Source organism: Eschrichtius robustus, chromosome 3, assembly GCF_028021215.1.
Source record: "Eschrichtius robustus isolate mEscRob2 chromosome 3, mEscRob2.pri, whole genome shotgun sequence".
NCBI lineage: Eukaryota > Metazoa > Chordata > Mammalia > Artiodactyla > Eschrichtiidae > Eschrichtius > Eschrichtius robustus.
The window spans coordinates 145,737,785-145,757,507 of NC_090826.1; the positions used below are offsets into that span (position 1 = coordinate 145,737,785).

The following is a 19,723-nucleotide window of genomic DNA, read 5'->3' on the forward strand; positions in this document are numbered from 1 at the left end:
GAAAGTATCCAGGCTCAAATACAGAGAACAAAAACTGAAATAAAATATAGAATTAAAGCATAAGGAATATCTGGGCAAAATTTAAATAAAACACTGGGGAAGAGAAGGAGATTGGGGCAGAACTAATATTTGAAGAGATAATGGCTGAGAATTTTCTGTAACTGATAAAAATGCCGTGTTATTAACTTAAGGATAAATACAAAAAATATTAATATTGTGCATATTGCAGTAAAACTGCTGAAAACTAAAGACAAAGAAAAAAAATCCTAAAAGCATCCAGAAGAAAAACAATATATTCAACAAAGCAAAAGACTGAAAGTAAATTCCTCAACAGAACAGATAGAAGCCATAAGATAACAGAATGACATTTTTGAAGTGCTGAAATAAAATAACTGTCAAAATTATTCTGAAGAAGTTGAAAAAAGTTAGAGGACTTGTACTACCTGATGTCAAGATTTATTATAAAACTATGATAATTAAGACAGTGTGGAATTTGTGCAAGCTTAAATGAATAAACCAGAAAGTCTGGAAGTCCAGAAACAGACGTATATGACTACTTGATTAATAAAATGTTTATATTGTAGTATTAGGGTTAAAGACAGCATTTCCAATAAATGATGCCAAGTTTATTGGTTTTATATATATATATATAAGTACATATATATATGTACTTATATATTTATATAAAGAATCTTCACACCTATCTCACACTTTACACAGAAATTAATTCTAATTGCATTTTAGATATAAAGGTAAACAGTAAAGCAAAGGAGATTTTTGGAGAAGTCAGTGCAGACAGTTTTATGACATCGGAATAGCTAAAGTTTTCTTAAACAAAAGGAAAAAAGCATGAATCACAAGGAAACAGGTGGATACACTGGACTATATTAAAATTAGGCATTTCTTTTTATCAAAAATATCATTAAAGTGGTGAAAAGATAAACCTCAGATTGGGAAAATATATTTGTAATATTTGTGTCTGTCAAAGGACTCATATCCAGAATATGTAAAGCACTCTATAAATCAATAAAGAAACAGGCAAACTAACAGGAAAAAAAAATGGACAGAAGACTTGAGTGTGCCTTTCACTCAAGAGACTATCCAATAAAAACACATAAAGAAATATACAACCTCATATAGTCAGCCAAGATGTGTGAATTAAATCCATACTGAGATACCGTTACATATCCACCAGATGTTTAAATTACAAAACTGACTATTAAATATTAAGAATGATTGCTGCCATGTAAATATTAACATCAGGGTGTACAATGGCATAATAATTCCATGTCCAAGTAATTCCATTCTTAGGAATTTCACAACAGAAACATAAAAATGTGTGCACCAAATGCCATGTACAAGAATGTTCATAGCAGCACCATTAGTAATAGCCCAAACTAGAAACAATCCATATGTCCACTAACAGTGGAATGGATAAATATTTTATGGAATGCTCATACAGTGAAACAGTTTATATTAGTAATTAATGAATGTGTTATTCTGCACATGCCAACATGGATGAATCTTACAAACTTAATGGTGAGCAGAATAAGCCAGACCTAGGAATATATACTATTCTTGATTCTATTTATATAAAGATAAAAAACAGGTAAAAATATTATTTGGTGGTAGAAGGTAGGGTAGTGGTCACCCTTCTGGAGGGAGGTGAGGAAGGCTTCTGGAGTGCTGGCAATGTTCTATGTCTTGATCTGGGTGGTGGTATCCTGGGTGAGTTCATTTTATGAAAATTCAACAAACTGTATGGTTAAAATCATCTAATTTTTCTACATGTATCTTATCCTTCAATAAAAACGTTACATTAAGAAAAGAACTAAACTGTTATTGAAATTCATACGTTTATAGTGGGGCTAACCATCACTTTCCTAGGGTTTATACCAGCAACTCTGCTGGCATAGGGCAGGGATAGTGAAAAAGTTGGCAATCATAAAACATTTAAGTTTTTCAGCCTTTATGTTTAAACGCTTTAAGTTCACCGTGTAATTATCATTATCACTAAATCATAAACATTTAAAGGAGTGACCACATTGGAAAATAGTATTCAGAGGCATTCTTTCAACAAATTATCATTTAAATTTTGGTCTTACTATGGCATTCCTAGTTTGGTGATAATGAAGCAGAACACTTGAATATCAGTCCATCACCTTAAATAGATTGCTAACTCATGCACCCACATATACTTTATTCTTGGATTTGTTTTCATGTGGTCACTTGAAAATGTATTTAATGGCTTCAGAGAAACAGACGTGAATTACTGGATTGTGCTTAATATAGTCTATGGGCAGACCATCCACGACGAAGGCTGTTGACTTCTCAGTGCCGAAATGTTTCTACTTTTCTGTGGGTGTTATTATACCATTGTTCTGTATTTGATTGTCATAATATACTTTAAATCCCATTTTTCAAACTTGTGTGCATAAATATCGTCTGGTCAAGTTGTTAAAAATGCAGATTTCCAAGCCCTCACTGAAGACTGAAAATGCAAGGTGTCTGCATTTTTAACACTCCAGATGATACTGTGAAGATACTCTAGTGGACTATGTTTTGGAAAACACTGCTCTATGCTCACCATCAGTGGACATAGCTATTCAGAATAAGACATTTTGACTGTGGATTTGGGAGGACTTTTCCTTTGGGTTTTTTTTTTTGCTGTATATCGCATGAATTGTAACAGGTCGTCTTTATTTGAAGCAAAGGGTTTAAGTTGCTACTGAGCAAAATGGATATGAGAAAGCAAACGGAGCATATTTAAAATCGAACTTGGAGCTTAGAAGCTGCCACCAGCTCCTGTGATGAATCATATAATATTACTCAGACGAAGCCAAAATGACAGATGGACCTGTTATGACTTTAGGCGGGCGCTCCTTCAACTACTGAAATTTATAAGAAGTTTTATAACCCGGGAACTCTGAAGCTATTTGTGGTGCCTGTAATTTCATGTCTACACGCATCAGATCTGTATCCCACACCCCCAACAACATTTTTGTTAGTCAAGATTGAGATAAAAGGATAAGATGTAAGTCTTTACCCACACATTATGTCTTTACCTTGCCACCTGTTTTCGCTGGAGCTAATCAAGGTGAAGCTAGATCAGTGACTCAACACCCAGTTACCCTATAGGCATTAATTCACAAAGGCATGAAATAAGTACAAAGGCGAGAAAAAAAAAATTTCTTTTCCTGTGTTTGACTTTTTTTTTTTTTTCCCTCAATGCATTTCTAGGAACTTCTCTAAAGCACTGGGCTAGGTTTTGCTGTCAAAATGGACTGCTTTCCCCTTTCAAAGTTTCCACGCGCTACCATGCCAATGAAGATTATAGATTATGTTAAAAAAAAAAAAAACTGAACAGAGATATGTGATTATCTTAATCCAATTTTAAAATAGCTTCTTAAAACTTCTTTTCATCCTGCGGTGTCTACCACTGCTACAGCTGTTTCTTAACTTGCAAAGATTAGCAATGATGCAGATTGAAGTATCACAGTTCACAGCTGTCAGTGGTTTTCCACTGTTTGGCACCCTTTGGTGTCTCTTATCAATGAAGCAAGAGGAGAAACTAGAAAAACCACCAGTCTTGAGAAAAATTTTAGAGTACTGACTTTTTTTAGAAGTAAAAATAAGAAACTAAAATGACAGCTTTGAACTGGATTCCAATTTTTAAAAGAAGTCTGTTGATGTTTTGACATATAAACATAGGGTTGGCATCTTGCTGTATGGTAATTTCTTTATTATTTTGTCAGTTAGAATTTGGAAAAGCGTATGACCCACTGAGAGTCCAAAATGGCTGAGAAGATGGTAATGTCACTGGTTGACTTATACCACTTCAATTTGCTGCATCCTGTCCGTATCTGGTTCCTCCCAAGGAACTTTACTTTCTACTTTCTCTTTCTTGTTTGACCCAAGAAAACCTGTCTTTCCTCTTGTTCAAAGATTCAAATGAAGATTAAGCCTCAAAAGGCCATTTCTCCACCTACGATTTGACTTTATGTGTGTGTAATAACCTGGGTGACTGAGTTTTTAGTCATTGGTGGAGTGCATCTGCTTGTCTTCCATTTACTCTTGCCTCTAAAATTAGGCTATTAGCATTTGACTCACTTCCATATTTCAAATCTGCACTTTTGTGTTTGGCTCCCTATCCAAGCCAAGCCAAGCCAAACTGCTTTTTTTTTTTTCCCTTCTTTTTTTGACACAATTAACAAAGGCTATTTATTCATAAACTTGCAGCAAGTGAACCTATTTGCTGTGTTTTGGCAAGACTTCCAAGGTGTTAGAAGAGCGAGTGTAAGTGCTATAGATTAAAAAGAGGAATTTCTGAGAAAATCAGTGATCTGCAAGCATTCTATTAAGGTGAGATTTTTGGAAATGATCTTTGGCCTTTAGATACATTTGGTAGTCTTTGGCTGCAGAGGTATAAACAAGCAAGTTAGAATATTTCAATAGAGGAAGGATTGTTCTGAGTTAGAGGCAAGGGCTTTTTGTGGCGGGCCATTTTTTGGAACAAGTAGGAGTCCATGGGATGCTTTTTTGTGCAAACTGTCATAATGGTCCCTAAAGGGTTGGTTCCCAGGGCAGGCAGTTCCTCAGAACAAATATAATTCCAGCTTCCACACTCACCAGCTGTGTGATCCAAGTCAAGTAACATAGATGTGCTGGCCAAACTGCTTCTTGATGGGCAGTTCCTGGCATATAGTAGGCACCCAAATATTTGTTGAATGAATGAATAATGTTTACCATCTGCATGCTTCTCCTTCCTGGCACACTTTTTGTTTTCTAGATTAGCTTTTGCTTGGTTTTGTGTTTTCTAATATTTGGGGGAAAACATATAAAAGGGCATTAATCCCGTAAGAAAGAACCAGCCTTATGAGATGAGGAAGGGCTACATTTTTATTTTTCTACATTTAATGTGAAGTGCCATTGAATAGTCTCTTTAAAAGCACCTATCTACCTCCATTCAAAAAAGGAAAAATATTTTTCTTTATAGTCTTCTACTACCTGCTATTCTAAACATGTAGTTTTATTTGTGGTTTGCAACCCTGAGTACTGGAGACGTGGCAGAAACATGGTTAAGGAAAAGGAACAGTCACCTCTTGGTTGAGGAGTGAGTTGAGTCCCCTTGTAGCATGTCCTTCTCTTCTTTGGCTCATTTCCTCTTGCCATCCTTCCTGCCAAGTCTTTTGTTTTCTAATTTGTCTTCCATGGTCCCATTGAGAGAGAAAAACATTGAGTTAGAAATTGCTATATGTAAACGTATCAAACCAACACATTGTATAGCTTACACTTACACGATGTTATATATCAATTATATCTCAATATGAAGAAATAAATAAATGAAATGGGAATAACTAGCTTTTTCCCCCTAAAATAAGATATCAAAAGTGTGAACAGAACACGACCTACATCAGATCAACTAGAATAATTGTTGAAAAGTGCAGATCCCTAGTCCCACTACAGATCTCCTGATTATGGGTCTTATGGGATGTGGGTCAAGGGTCTGTATTTTTAATCAGAACCCTAGGCATTTATGTTTTTTCTTCTCTTTTCTTTTCTTTTCTTTCTTTCCCTCTTCCTTCTTCCTTCCTTCCTTCCTTCCTTTCTTTTTTTCTTGTAGGTTTATTTAGAGAAATACACATTCCATAGACACAATGAGGCCCATCTCAAAAGGCGAGAAGGGCCTTGGGGGAAAACACACTCCACAGACAGAGTGTGGGCCATCTCAGAAGGCGAGAGGCCCTGAAATGTGTGGTGGTTAGTTTTCCCTAGGCATTTACCTTGCACTCTCACTTTTGAGACTCCCCTGCCCTTGACCAATGATGCATAAGCTGCAAGTGGAAAAATTAACTAAACGACAATCCCAAATGCTAATACCTCATTTGTAGATCTTCCCACTTAACAGTAAAAAAGCCCACTTAAAAAATCTGATGACCACATAGAAGAGCTGTGAAGGACATTGATGACATTATTTGACCATAACTATTGTGAAAGGACAAAGTATATGTTTTAAATTATTTTTTTAAAAACTATTCTTTGAAAGCCAATCATTTGAGAACTATTATTTTTGCTTTTCCTTTGTTTTCAATTTTTGTATCTTTTTTTATGAACCTCTGCACCTCTCTCTCTTCCTCTCTCTCTTTCCATCCTTATCCCTTCCCTCCTCTTTTCTTCCTGCTTATCTCCCTTCCTCTTCTTCTCCAAAGCTCTTTTCCATCTCCTCTTTCCATAACAAGCCATACCTTTTGATCACATCTTCAGCACTTAGGAGCATGATGTCATTGAGAGGATGAGTGTTGCAGTCCCATCTTGCTCTGATACTTACAAGCTGTGTGATATTGGACAGATTGCTTAACATCTCTCAGTTCTTGTTGCCTCAACACTAAAAGTACTTACCTTATAGTGCTGTTGTGAGATTAGAATGAGACTCATGTATGTGAAGTGCTCAACAGAGATCCTATCAGGCATCACTTGATGGTTGGTTTTTGTGGTTATGAGTTGTAATGGCCACATGGGAAAGGATGTGTTAAAGAGAAAAGTCGAGTCCTGAAGTGAGGAGACCTTAAATATTGTGATAGTTGTTAGGTTCTGAAGATATAAAGATGAGTAAGACTTGGTTCCTAACCTCAAGTTGTTGACGGTCTTGTAGGAACACACAGATAGATGTGTAGTTTCCTTTATAAAATATAGTATGTGCAGTGCTGTCAGATGAAGGATTCAAAGGAGCCATTAAAAGGGAGTGAAGTAAGTCAGAAAGAGAAAAATACCGTATGCTAAAGCATATATATGGAATCTAAAAACAAAAAAAATGGTACTGATGAACCTAGTTGCAGGGCAGGAATAAAGGGTAGACATAGAGAATGGACTTGATGACATGGTGGGGGAGGGGAGGGGGAAGCTGGGGCGAAGTGAGAGTAGCATCGACATATATACACTACCGAATGTCAAATTGTTGGCTGGTGGGAAGCAGCAGCATAGCACAGGGAGATCGGCTCAGTGCTTTGTGATGACCTACAGGGATAAGGAGGATGGGAGGGAGGCTCAAGAGGGAGGGGATATGGGGACATGTGTATGCATATGACTGATTTGCTTTGTTGTGCAACAGAAATTAACATGGTATTGTGAAGCAATTATACTCCAATAAAGATCTATTAAAAAAAAATGGGGAGTAATCAATATTTCCACATTCAGGGTCAGTTGCCTTGTTGTTAAGTATATGTATAGTGGGAGGAAATTTAAATAGTTCCATTATTTGCAGTTGTTCCTTTCTATTTAAAATGGCACCCATATCATGCCCTCAGGGGATCTTTATGTGTAACAGAAAAAGCTGTCACTTCCTTGAGATGTCCACTTCCATCTTATTGAATACCTCCATAATAAATAGAGAAATATATGTTGACTACTAATGTAAATGCCTCCCTTTAGAGTTCTTCAGTGCACAACCTGTACAACCATACAAGGCAGCCTTATAACTACAAGCAATACTTATGCCACACCGACTTTCATTATTTTGTTTGGCAAATAACATAGTAGGTTAATTTTTTTTCTAATATAAACAATCATGATGATCCTGAACTCATGATCTTGTTGCCATCGTAGTCCTGGGGTGAAGGTTACGCTGTGGTTAGCTGAGTGAGATTGTTATCATTGTCTAGCAGTTGGACTGAGTTGTTGATTGCAGTGACCATGCCCTCTAGGTGGACAGAGGAATTCTGAATAAAGTACCAAATAAATGATTCCCTCTCACAGGACTGTTGGGAAGTGCAGGGACATAATATGTAAAAAGTATATAACCTATGACGTTCTTCTATTATATATCATTTTGCCTCAGACATTTTGAATATGTTATTGCAGATTCATTGAAAATAATCTGATAACACGTATTAATAAAAACAAATTAGGAATTAATCACATTTTTGCCCCCTTGTCATTTGTGTTTACTGTCTATAGTTGACACTCCAGACCCCTATGTGGAACTTTTCATCTCCTCAACCCCTGACAGCAGGAAGAGAACAAAACACTTCAATAATGACATAAACCCTGTGTGGAATGAGACCTTTGAATTTATTCTGGATCCTAATCAGGACAATGTTTTGGAGGTAAGTGAGTCATTTGGGGACAGTGAGATGGCCATCATCATGTTGAGGTTGATGCTTGAGTTTGTCCCCTCACTGCCTTCATTCTTCTCAGTTTGATGTAGTTGGAGTCCCGCTGTGCAGTATACGGTAGATGAGCTTCTAGCTACTGCACATCAAGCTATGTGAGTGTCCAGTGGGAAATACAGGAGTTAGGTGGGGCTGGGAAGAATCTGTTATCCTCCTCAAGTGCTTTGGAGAAAATATTCGTTCTGTTAGAAAGAGGAGGATCCAAGTACAATAGAATAAAAATATTGTCAATTGATTAGGACTTTAAAATAAATTAACTTTATTGGCTTAAAGTTCAAATAATTAGCTTTAAAATAATTTCACATAGATCTTTTCCAAAATAGTTGCATGGATTTTCTACATTAATTTCTTTCTCATATTCCAAAAATAGCATTTCCCCTGAGAGGGGATAAAGTTTCATTTTTCAAAGTATGATAATGTCAATGAGGAAAGTGAAAAATTAATTATTATGTTAGAAGCAAATGTGGCATTCAGAAACAAAAGACAAAGTATTGTTACCAGTTGAATATTGAGGATTTCAAATGACTGTTAAATATCACTTGAGAACTTTCATTTTTTAAGTGTGATGGAGATTATAGATATAATTTCCAAAGATTCCAGAAAAAGTTGATACCTCTGCTCTACCTTTTACTCTCTATAGATCACGTTGATGGATGCCAATTACGTCATGGATGAAACGCTCGGGACAGCAATATTTCCCATATCTTCTATGAAAGTGGGAGAGAAGAAGGAGGTTCCTTTTACTTTCAACGAAGTAAGCAGCACAACAGAATTATTTTTCAACCTTATGTCAGATAAAATCTATTTAACCTGGAAAGTTGGAGTTTAATGTTTGGAAATCCTTCCTTTGCTTCCTTCCTTCCTAGTCTTTCTTCCTTTCTGCCTTCCTTTCCTTCTTTCTTTCTTTCTTTGGTTTGCTGCATTTCTGAAATTTCAATAATTTATTTAAGATTAATAAAACCCTAGAGAAATTATTTATACAGAGCAAACATTGGATTCTGAATTTTACAGGAAACTAGTGTAGTAGTTTACAGTGAGAAATGTAAGCAACTGGTAGACCAGGATTCAGAAAGCTGGTTAATGTATTAATTTCTTCTTTTTGGGAGCAGCTTGGTGTTTTTGTCCCTTGGAATGATTTTCAAATCTCTCCCCTCACCCACATCTGCTTATCCCTTAACTCTTACCTCCTTTCCTAACTGTTAGCATCCCAAATGACCTCTTCCTGAACCCCCATGATAATTATGTGTTGTTCATTGGGACTGAATCATTTAAACTGTTCAAACTCAAATCCTGGTCAGGAAACTGGAATACTGGTTATGCATGCCTAATTACAGACCTAATACACAGTTTATATTTATTCCATGAGCATATACCTATTTAGAAACTGACTTAAGCCCAAACTGACCAGTTCATGTAATCAGAGTGACCCAGTTGCCTTGAGGACACTCCAGTCACATACTCCCTGCTCATAACTTTAGCTGCTCCAGGAAGCATGTCTTCTATATGTTTTCTACCCAGTGCTAAGAGATACACTGCCCACATTTCTGTTTACCTCTTTTAAAGTTATTTCATTCATTCTTCTTTCAAACATTTATTGGAGTCTACCAACCACTGTGTTGTGTTCAAGGCACATAAAGAAGAATATGGTACAGGAAGCTCTTCCCTCAATTATCTTCATCTGGGGTGGAGGTGAGGTAGGGGTTGGAAAAGGAAATGAACGTAGGGAGATACATGTGATGAAAAGAAACCACTATACAGTAAGATAAGTATCAATGAGGTGTGTTCAGAGTGCAGCGGGAAGACAGAATAAAGAAAGATTATGTTGTGAGAGGAGGCCAGAGATGGCTCCATAGCAGTAGATGATTTTGAGCAGGTCGAACAGTAAACATAGTGGTTAATACTTTGTCGTTTGAAGCCAGGTTGTTTGGTGTTTAAATCCCAGCTCTGTTTCTTACCATTTGTTTCATCCTGGGGAAATCACTTAGTTCCTCTGAATCTCAATTTGCTCATCTGTAAAATGGAGATTATATCTCACAGGAGAATCATTATGATTACATGAGTTATTTATATTTGTATATAATATATCCATATAATTATAGATTATAATGTATGTTACATTTAAATATATTTAGATGTAATTATTTAATTATAATTTATATAATTTTATATAAAATATGGTTATATATTACTTAGTTTATATATTAAGTATATAACATTACATATAAAATATATAACAATAATTGATTATAGTAATAGATATAATACTCACATAGATGTATCTGTACATACATATAGTGCTTATTGCCTGGTACATATTAAGCAGTATATAAATGTTTGTGAAGAATAGAATTTCAGTAGGCAGAGAAGCAGTTATGAGCATTCTAGTTTCTAGTAGAAACTGCAAAGGCATGGAGTTTTGAAAGAATAAAACAAGCTAAGGCATGACAAGTTACATGGCTTGGCAAGTACATGTTGGTGAGCATTGGGATAGAGAGTTAGAAGTGGCTAAATGTTATAACATCTGCAGACCTTACCTATGGCATGTTGCTAGGATTGGTTCTCAATAAACCCTTGTTGAGGGCTTCATAAGCACAATTGGCCTTTCTGAAATATAATGTTTTTTTTCTGCCCTTCAGTCTATGACACAAAGACTGATTTTAAGAGAAGATACTGTAGGAAAACATGCATTTCCTCTCCTCCTGTCATTTCCTATGCTTAGGTGTGTAACCCTGGGGCTCTAAAAAAGGTTTTCTACATTCCTGAATTTAAAGTAGCTTACAGAACTATTTTCTTTAGTGTGCTTGAGAAAACAGTTGGCCAAACAGCTTTCTTTCATTACACTGTTCTCAAGAGTCCTTTGTAGTTTTCATCTGAATGACAATTCTTCGAGTTGGTGACCCGTGATGGTAGTGGGAGAAAAGTAAATGCATAATGGCTGGTTGGGGAGAACCCCCATTTGTCCCCCAGACCATGTGGCGTGCCCTAAGCAAGCCATCCAGCCTCTCCTCATCCCTGAATCCCCATCTTTCAGAGCAGGACTGTCTTTTGTCTACAGTGTTCACGGAGGTTATAAGAGAAAACAAGTTGCGAGGGAATCATGTGGGAGAGGAGATTTATAAACAGTTCTTGGAGATGGTTAAGGCAATCTGGTATAACTTGAGTTTGGCAAAGGAAGGACTTATGCTTCAAGCCAAGACATTAGCAAAAACTCCTTCAAAATTTTGTCATCCAGAAGTTCATACTGAGTCAACATAGAGGGATTTCTGTGGCCAGGAGCCAGCTGGAGAAAGAACAGGAACCTCCAAATGGAGATTTCCAGATTCCCAGGGTCCTGCTCTACCCACTCAGGGTAGAAACTGGGAACCAGGAAACCTGGGCTCTCATTTTGTCTGTTACTAACCTCCCTCTAGAGTGTTTGAGTTGTCATTCTTTCTCTCTGAGTCTTATTTGCTTCATCACTAAAATGAAGGTTTCCATTAACTTTTTTGGAGGGGGCATACTGGGAGGCATGTGGGATCTTAGATCCCAGACCAGGGATGGAACCCACGCCCCCTGCAGTGGAAGTGCACAGTCTTAACCACTGGACCACTAGGGTAGTCCCTCCATTAACTTATTTCTAAATGCTTTTTAATTTATAAAATTCTGTGCTTTAGAAAGAATATCTTATTTTTCACTTGACTATATTTACCCAGAAGTTTTTAATGCTTCCCATTTTACAGATATGGAAAAACATGATAATGTATTAAAAAATCTTTATTATGCAGTTTTATAGTACTGACCTATCCACAGATTATTTTTTAATATGAGAATTTGAGCCTTTATTGTGTACCTAAAACTTTGATTAATATTAAGAAAGCTATGAAAAGTTTCATTTTCAAGGAACTAATAGTCTGTTTGGAAAGGAGTAGGCGTTCACGTATAAGCTGATAAGTAATATAATGAGCAGTCTCATGAGGCATCTATTCATTGATTTACTTACTTCGGAGTTATTTATTAAACACTGAGTGTGTTCCAGGCAATATTCTAGGTGATGGGCAAACAGCAGAGGACATGGTGGATGATGGTTCCCAGGGAGCTTGCATGCTGATGGGGAAAGTAAATAGGCCACAGGAAGCAAAAGGATAATCAACACAATATTGGCTAGTGATAAATACTATGAAAAAAATAAAATAGAGGGATGTGGTAGAGAACAGTTGGTGGGCAAGCGAGTTTATATAGTCAAAAAAGGCCTTTCTAAGGTATTATATTTTGCTTCAAATTTTATTATCAAAATTTTCAAGCATATACAAAGTTGAAATATTTCTACATTGGTTACCCATATAACTGCTACCTAGTTTCTACAATTAACATTTTATTCTACTTGCTTTTCACGTATCTTTCTATCTGTCCATCCATCAAACCATTTTGATACATTATTTATTTATTTATTTGTTTGTTTGTTTTTGTGGCCGTGCCGTGTGGCTTGTGGGATCTTAGTGCCCCGACCAGGGATGGAACCCGGGCCCTCTGCAGTGAAACTGTGGAGTCCTAACCACTGGACCGCCAGGGAATTCCCCATCTTGATACATTGAAACACAAACTGCAGACAATAGTATGCTTTATCCCTAAAGACTTCAGCATATCATCAACTAGAGTTCATTATTTACAAATTTATAATTGTAAGTGCTAAATAAATCGTGTAAACAATGTATACAATGAGAGTTATAAGAAGGAATTATTCATCCATTCATTCATTTCACGAGTAACTATTGAGCGCTTACTGTGTGTCAGACAGTCTTTAGGCACTACCTATTCAGAAATAAATAAAACAAACAGGAATCCCTACCCTCCTGGAACTTATATTCTACTTAGTAAGATAAATAAGTAAAGGATGCCTGTGTTGGATAGTGAGAGAGGTAAGTGCTAAATAAACCAAGGAAGGAGGAGAGGAGAGTATGCATATGTGTGTGAAGAGGGTTGCAAATGCAGTTCCAAAACTGTGGCTGAGAAAAGCATCTCTGATGATACCTGAGGGGAGAAGCCACTCTGAGTAGGAAGGTCCTGAAGCAGAAGTTTGCCTGGCTTGTTGAGTAACAGCAAGGAGGAGAGCATGGCTGGAACACAGAGAGTAGTAGGGAGAGTAGTAGGAGATGAGGACGGGGCATGGGGTTACAGTGGACCATTGTGGGTTACAGTGGATATCAACGGTATGGGCTTGTTCCTAAAGGAAGGATGTGGTTGGATCACTAAAGGGGTGGAAGGCCATTCTGGTGGAGAGAACAGCCTGAGCCTTTGCTCTCAGTTCCGAGACTAGAAAAGACACGCATGTTCAGGAAATGGTGTCTAGACAAGTGCCAGGGGAGCAGAGCATTTGTACGTGAAGGAAGAACAGGTACATGGGGATCAAACTTTAGCAGAGCCCAAATTCAGGAAGCTGGATTTAGATATTATCTTATTGACAGCAGTGAGTCATGGAAGGTTTTTGACCAGGTAATGGGGAATTTAGAGCAAACAGGATTTGGTTTTTTCCTCAGAAGTATTACTAAACCAAAAGTTGGTAGGTAAAGATAAAGAATGTTTGATATTGAAAATAAGAAGGCTGATGCAGCTTTAGCAGACTACCTCTGTCGAAAGTGGCAGGTATGAGGAATACGGGGTGACTTGAACAACGTGTAGCATTAGCTTTAATGTGTCAGTAAGAGTGGAATGGAATGATTGCTTAGTGGCAGTGAAGATCAGCTAAATTTGGAAAGCAGGAATTTTTTCAGCTTTTCCTGAGACTATGATTTATCATTCAACTCAATTTCAGAATGCTCTCTCTCTCTTTTTTAAATTTTTATTTATTTTATTTTTTTAAGGAGAAAGCCAATTTGGGTCCACAGTTTTGCTTCCCAGCTAACATTTATAAAATCCGGGTTAGGTTGTGCTTGTTGGAATCCTAAGTTTAGAGAGTGTCAGAGTTGTCATTTGAGAGAACCTGGTGGGACGTGCAGCTTTTGATCCCAGGCTCAGAGTCAGACAGCCACCGTCTGGGTTGGAATCATGATTCGAGTACTTATTCACTGTGTGATGTCAGACGAGTTATTTTTTTTTCTCTTCACCTTGCATGCCCATTTGTGAAACAGAGCTGTATGTGTATCATACCTACCTCTAAAGGTTGTGGTTATGGTTAAATGCGTTAATACATGGAGAGTTTTAGAACAGTGCCTGGCCCAGTAAACAGTAAATAAATATTAGATATTCTCATTTAATTATACTGGCCAGATTGAACTATTTGTCAAGCGCTTCATGAAACTGACTTAACTGACTATTACACTTACTTATTTGTTTGAACTTACTGATCAAAATCAACTTATTTATATACGGGTAGAGCCTATAAATTTAGTAATCATTTGTTTCAACACAGTTCAAAATCAAGAATGCTCTAGTCACCCGTTACTGAATATATTAAGTGTGGCTTTGGGTTGCAATATCCCATTTTAAAGCAGAAAGAGTTTCTTCCAAATTTAGTGTGTTTTGTGTAAACAAAGTAGCCCACTTCAAGAAAATCATGAACATGCTAAGATTTTGAAGTAAGACAGGGAAAAATTACGCTTCTTTATTCTCTAGATGAATCTTTATCTTGGCCAATATTCTGAGGAAGGTAGCCTCTGATTTTCCACTGTGTAGTGTTTTAATTTGACATATTTATTTAGAAGTTAGTGTTATTGTTTAAAAATAGCCATGTCTCATGGTTTCTGTGGTATCTAATTTTGGCTGAATGCTTTCTTTGATTTTTGCTCATTCCTGATTGCAACTTGAAAATGAATGAGAGAGTTCTATAGAAGAGATAGTGACAAAACTTTTAAACAATGGGTGTTTTGATGGTGAGTCAGTATCAGGATGATTTCATTGGAAAACCATGTATTGATGTGTGAAGACAAAGACTACAATTTAGCAAAGTGAGTGAGACCAAGCAGACTTTGGAGGGAAAACAAGAAAAATATATAATTTTGTGAGAAACTTGGGAGATCTTTGGCTAAGATGTGAATGCCATTACATTGATGCAGGGCAGAGTTCAGACGTAGGTCAAACAATTCCTGGCTTTATGAGAGAATGCATTTTTATTTTGGAACACTAGCAATGGAAACTCAAGTGAGTCTGTTTTCATACTTCTACAGTTTATAACTTTTAAATTACAGGGCATTTTAGAGTGCTCTTGTATCCCTGGGGTCCTCTTCTGGACCTAAGCTCCGTCAGGGACTAGAACACTTTCACCCTATTTACTGTTGTTACCCAGCCTGACACACATCAGACACTTTCTTTTCTGAATGCACTTATGGGAAATATAGAAAATCTGGGAAGTGCTCAGACGGGCATAATGAAAGTAAACGAAGTTTAAAAAAGAGAAAAACTTAAGAATGTGAGAGATTTCCATTTGGAGAAAAAAAGATAGTATTTTGGCTTGGTACTAGTGCTCTAGGAAATCTGGTTTATTGTATGATAGCTGATGATTACACAGCTCTTTCTGAATTTCCAATGTCCACATAAAGAAAAGGGACCTTAAATTAAGAACAAAGAGATTGTTGTCAAATAAAAGGAAGAAAACTCTGTGTGATAGAGTGAAACATGGCTACAGGGAAAATAGTGTACTTTTTAATATTTCAAATCTTTTAAGACTGTCTGGGATATCTGGGGAGACACAATTATCCTGAACTCTTGGGTGATGGATTATATGATTCTTGGTAATAAAGCCTAAATTAATTAAGAAATTAGATATATTAACTAGACTTACTGTGGTGATCATTTTGCATTATATACAAATATTGAATCATTATGTTACATACCTGAAACTAATATGTTATATGGCAATTATATCTCAGTCAAAAAAATGTTAGTTTTTAGTGTTATCAAAAAGTCACATGTGTTTAAAAAGATGACTTTAGCAGTGTATCATTCAATTTTAAACATGCAAAATTTATTTAGTTGTGACCTTGTTTGTATTGGTGGGATTGTTAACTTCTACTCTGCACTTGAATTGCCTATTTGTTAGATCCACATATGATTACTTCTTCATAGGATGAAGTTACAGTTTATGGAAACATGATATTTTGCAAAAGTTGCCCTTTTTTGGATATAATTTTATTTGCTATCTTGCATAGGTCAGGTAAATACAGGCAAAGCAAAAAATATTATGTAATTCTCTTGAAAAATATAAATGATTATTGAATCAACGTGGTCATAAGTCGCTCTTTGTTTCTACCAAGGAGGGAAAAAAGAGTAAATTGACTCAGGAGGGATCAGAATTCAAAATAAAAGTTTTATTGAAAGTAAAGTTTGTAAATACTGGAGTATTTTGATAAGAGAAGGCATGGCATATTTGATGAGCTCTTTACTAATAGGATAGATTTTCAAGTTAAAAATTATTTGGCGGTGTGCATCTTTTGGAAATAATAATTTTAAATGACTTCCTTAATGCCAGGCACTATGCTTGTTGCATTAGCTTTATTATTTCAAAATGACCCTGGGAAGTTTGCAAGAGAATTAGTGGGTTAGATACTTTTAAAATTATTTTTAAGTCTGAAATGGCTTTTTTTTTTAAAAATAGTTTCTCTCCTATAGTTCCCCTCCCCTGCCCCAACTGAACATCTCCCATTGTAAGCATCTAAAATTGCATTCCACTGCGGAATTCAAAGAAGAGATTGTTGTTCCCCCCTAAGAACATACAATGAGTACAGCCTGCTTCTCACATTAATAATTCCTAGAAGAGGTGGAGCTCTCCTCATTGTCCTTGTTCCTGGCTAAGTATTATGGGGTGGGGGAGACCCAGGGAAATTTGATCACCTTTCCTTCTAATTGCCTTGATAATGCAAGCCACCTGGAAGAGTGCGATGCAGAGATGCTTCATGGAGTGTGTGGGAAGGAGTTTACAATAATTGTTTAATGCCTCACAGGAAGCACATATTTTTGTGGCACTTTTATCTGAATGACGTGTTCCAGGTGAAAGATGCAGAGAGATTGTGAATGTCCGTCTTCATAGCATGTCTGAACATAATGCATCAAGAGGGAAAATTTTAAATTTCCTCCATGTTGTGAGTGGTCTACTTGGGCAACACATGGAAGTAAAGATCAGAATCCATGTGACAAGAAACATGGCAGCACCTTCTATAACACTCCGAATGGCAGAAAAATCCTGTGTTTTCTCTTCTCTCCTCCTGCTTTCACTTAAAGAGTCTTAGCAGTCTGTCTAGGATCATGAATGTCTCAGCCAAGAAATGTTGCAGGTGGACGTAGAAGGGATATTCTTATGGAGAAGACAAATATGACCATAAACATAGCACAGTTAATTTTCCTTTTGTTAAATTGTTGGAACAAGTAGGCATTAGACATATTCAGGCATCAGATTTTTTTTCTTTTCTTTTTTTTTTTTTTGGCTGTGCTGCACAGCTTGTGGGATCTTAGTTCCCCAACCAGAGATTGAACCCATACCCTCAGAAGGGAAAGCACAGAGTCCTAACCACTGGACTGCCAGGGAATTCCGAGGCATCAGATATTTTAAAATGTAAAATGTTTAGGGATCTGCCAGTTGAGAAGTCAGCTTTTTCCCAACCATTTTCTGTCATGAGATGGCACACATGGGAATAGGAAGGCCATTCCATCTTTGAATCTTTCCATTTGTTAGATTGGAAACTAAATATTGGGCTCAAACTCAGCTCAAACTTCATATTGAGCTGTATTCTTGTTCTTTTAATTTCCATTCTTCCTTGGTGCTTTTGCCCTTTGGAGATAAAAACAGTAAATCTAGTCTCATTTTAATAGCAGCTTTCATGTATTTCTTTAAAACAAGCAGACTGTGTTTTACCCATGTCTCATTTTTCTAACTAAATATCTGAAGAAGTGACCTCATTCAACATAAAATGTTTTCCAAGCCCTCTTTGGGAAAGACTCCATTTGAAAGTGGAAATGGGGATGTGCTGGGATGTGGTCTGAGCAGTGCTTTCATTGATAGAATGCACAGCAATTACATTAATTGTTTAGAAGCCAATTATCTTTTTGACTTAAAACTGAACTACAGTTCATCTGGGCATGTATAATTCCATTTGTACTAGGATTCTTGATTATTTTATTAACTTCAAAGCAATATTTCTATTCATAGAATTCCATACACAGGAACTGCTGTCTGGGTGGGACCAGCCCATGATTTTATCGCTAGCAGCAATGAAATATTTTTTAATTTAATTTAATTTTTTATACAGCAGGTTCTTATTTGTTATCTATTTTATATGTATTAGTGTATATATGTCAATCCCAATCTCCCAATTCATCACACCATCACCCCGCTCTGCCACTTTTCCCCCTTGGTGTCCATAGGTTTCTTCTCTACATCTGTGTCTCTATTTCTGCCTTGCAAACACGTTCATCTGCACCATTTTTCTGGATTCCACATATATGTGTTAACATACAGTATTTGTTTTTCTTTTTCTGACTTACTTCACTCTGTATGACAAGTCCAACCACATCTCTACAAATGACCAATTTCATTCCTTTTTATGGCTGAGTAATATTCCATTGTATATATGTACCACATCTTCTTTATCCATTCATCTGTCGATGGGCATTTAGGTTGCTTCCATGACCTGGCTATTGTAAATAGTGCTGCAATGAACATTGGGGTGCATGTGTCTTTTTGAATTATGGTTTTCTCTGGGTATATGCCCAGTAGTGGGATTGCTGTGTCATAAGGTAATTCTATTTTTAGTTTTTTAAGGAACCTCCTTACTGTTCTCCATAGTGGCTGTATCAATTTACATTCCCACCAAAAGTGCAAGAGGGTTCCCTTTTTCCACACCCTCTCCAGCATTTGTTGTTTGTAGATTTTTTGATGATGCCCATTCTAACCAGTGTGAGGTGATACCTCATTGTAGTTTTGATTTGCATTTCTCTAATAATGGGTGATGTTGAGCAGCTTTTCATGTACCTCTTGGACATCTGTATGTCTTGTTTGCAGAAGTGTCCATTTAGGTCTTCTGCCCATTTATTGATTGGGTTGTTTGGTTTTTTTTAATATTGAGCTGCATGAGCTGTTTATATATTTTGGAGATTAATCCTTCATCCATTGATTCATTTGCAAATATTTTCTCCCATTCTGAGGGTTGTCTTTTCGTCTTGTTTATGGTTTCCTTTGCTGTGCAAAAGCTTTCAAGTTTCATTAGGTCCCATTTGCTTATTTTTGTTTTTATTTCCATTACCCTAGGAGGTGGGTCACAAAAGATCTTGCTGTGATTTATGTCAGACTGTTCTTCCTATGTTTTCCTCTAAGAGTTTTATAGTGTCTGGTCTTACATTTAGGTCTTTAATCCATTTTGAGTTTATTTTTGTGTAAGTGTTACAGAGTGTTCTAATTTCATTCTTTTATGTGTAGCTGCCCAGTTTTATCAGCACCACTTATTGAAGACACTGTCTTCTCCATTGTATACCCTTGCCTCCTTTGTCATAGATTAGTTGACCATAGGTGTGTGGGTTTATCTTTGGGTTTTGTATCCTGTTCCATTGATCTATATTTCTGTTTTTGTGCCAGTACCATATTGTCTTCATTA

At 36.6% G+C, this 19,723-nt stretch overlaps 1 protein-coding gene across 3 annotated transcripts in view; it reads left to right on the forward strand.

The window, feature by feature from the left end:
- Positions 1–19,723, forward strand: part of PLA2G4A (phospholipase A2 group IVA) — a 157,630-nt gene that overhangs the window by 62,325 nt on the left and 75,582 nt on the right. For all 3 annotated transcript variants that reach the window (XM_068541431.1, XM_068541432.1, XM_068541433.1), the window contains exons 4-5: positions 7,954–8,102; positions 8,809–8,922. In XM_068541431.1, coding sequence (XP_068397532.1) covers positions 7,954–8,102; positions 8,809–8,922 — 263 coding nt within the window. The remainder of the gene's footprint in view (positions 1–7,953; positions 8,103–8,808; positions 8,923–19,723) is intronic.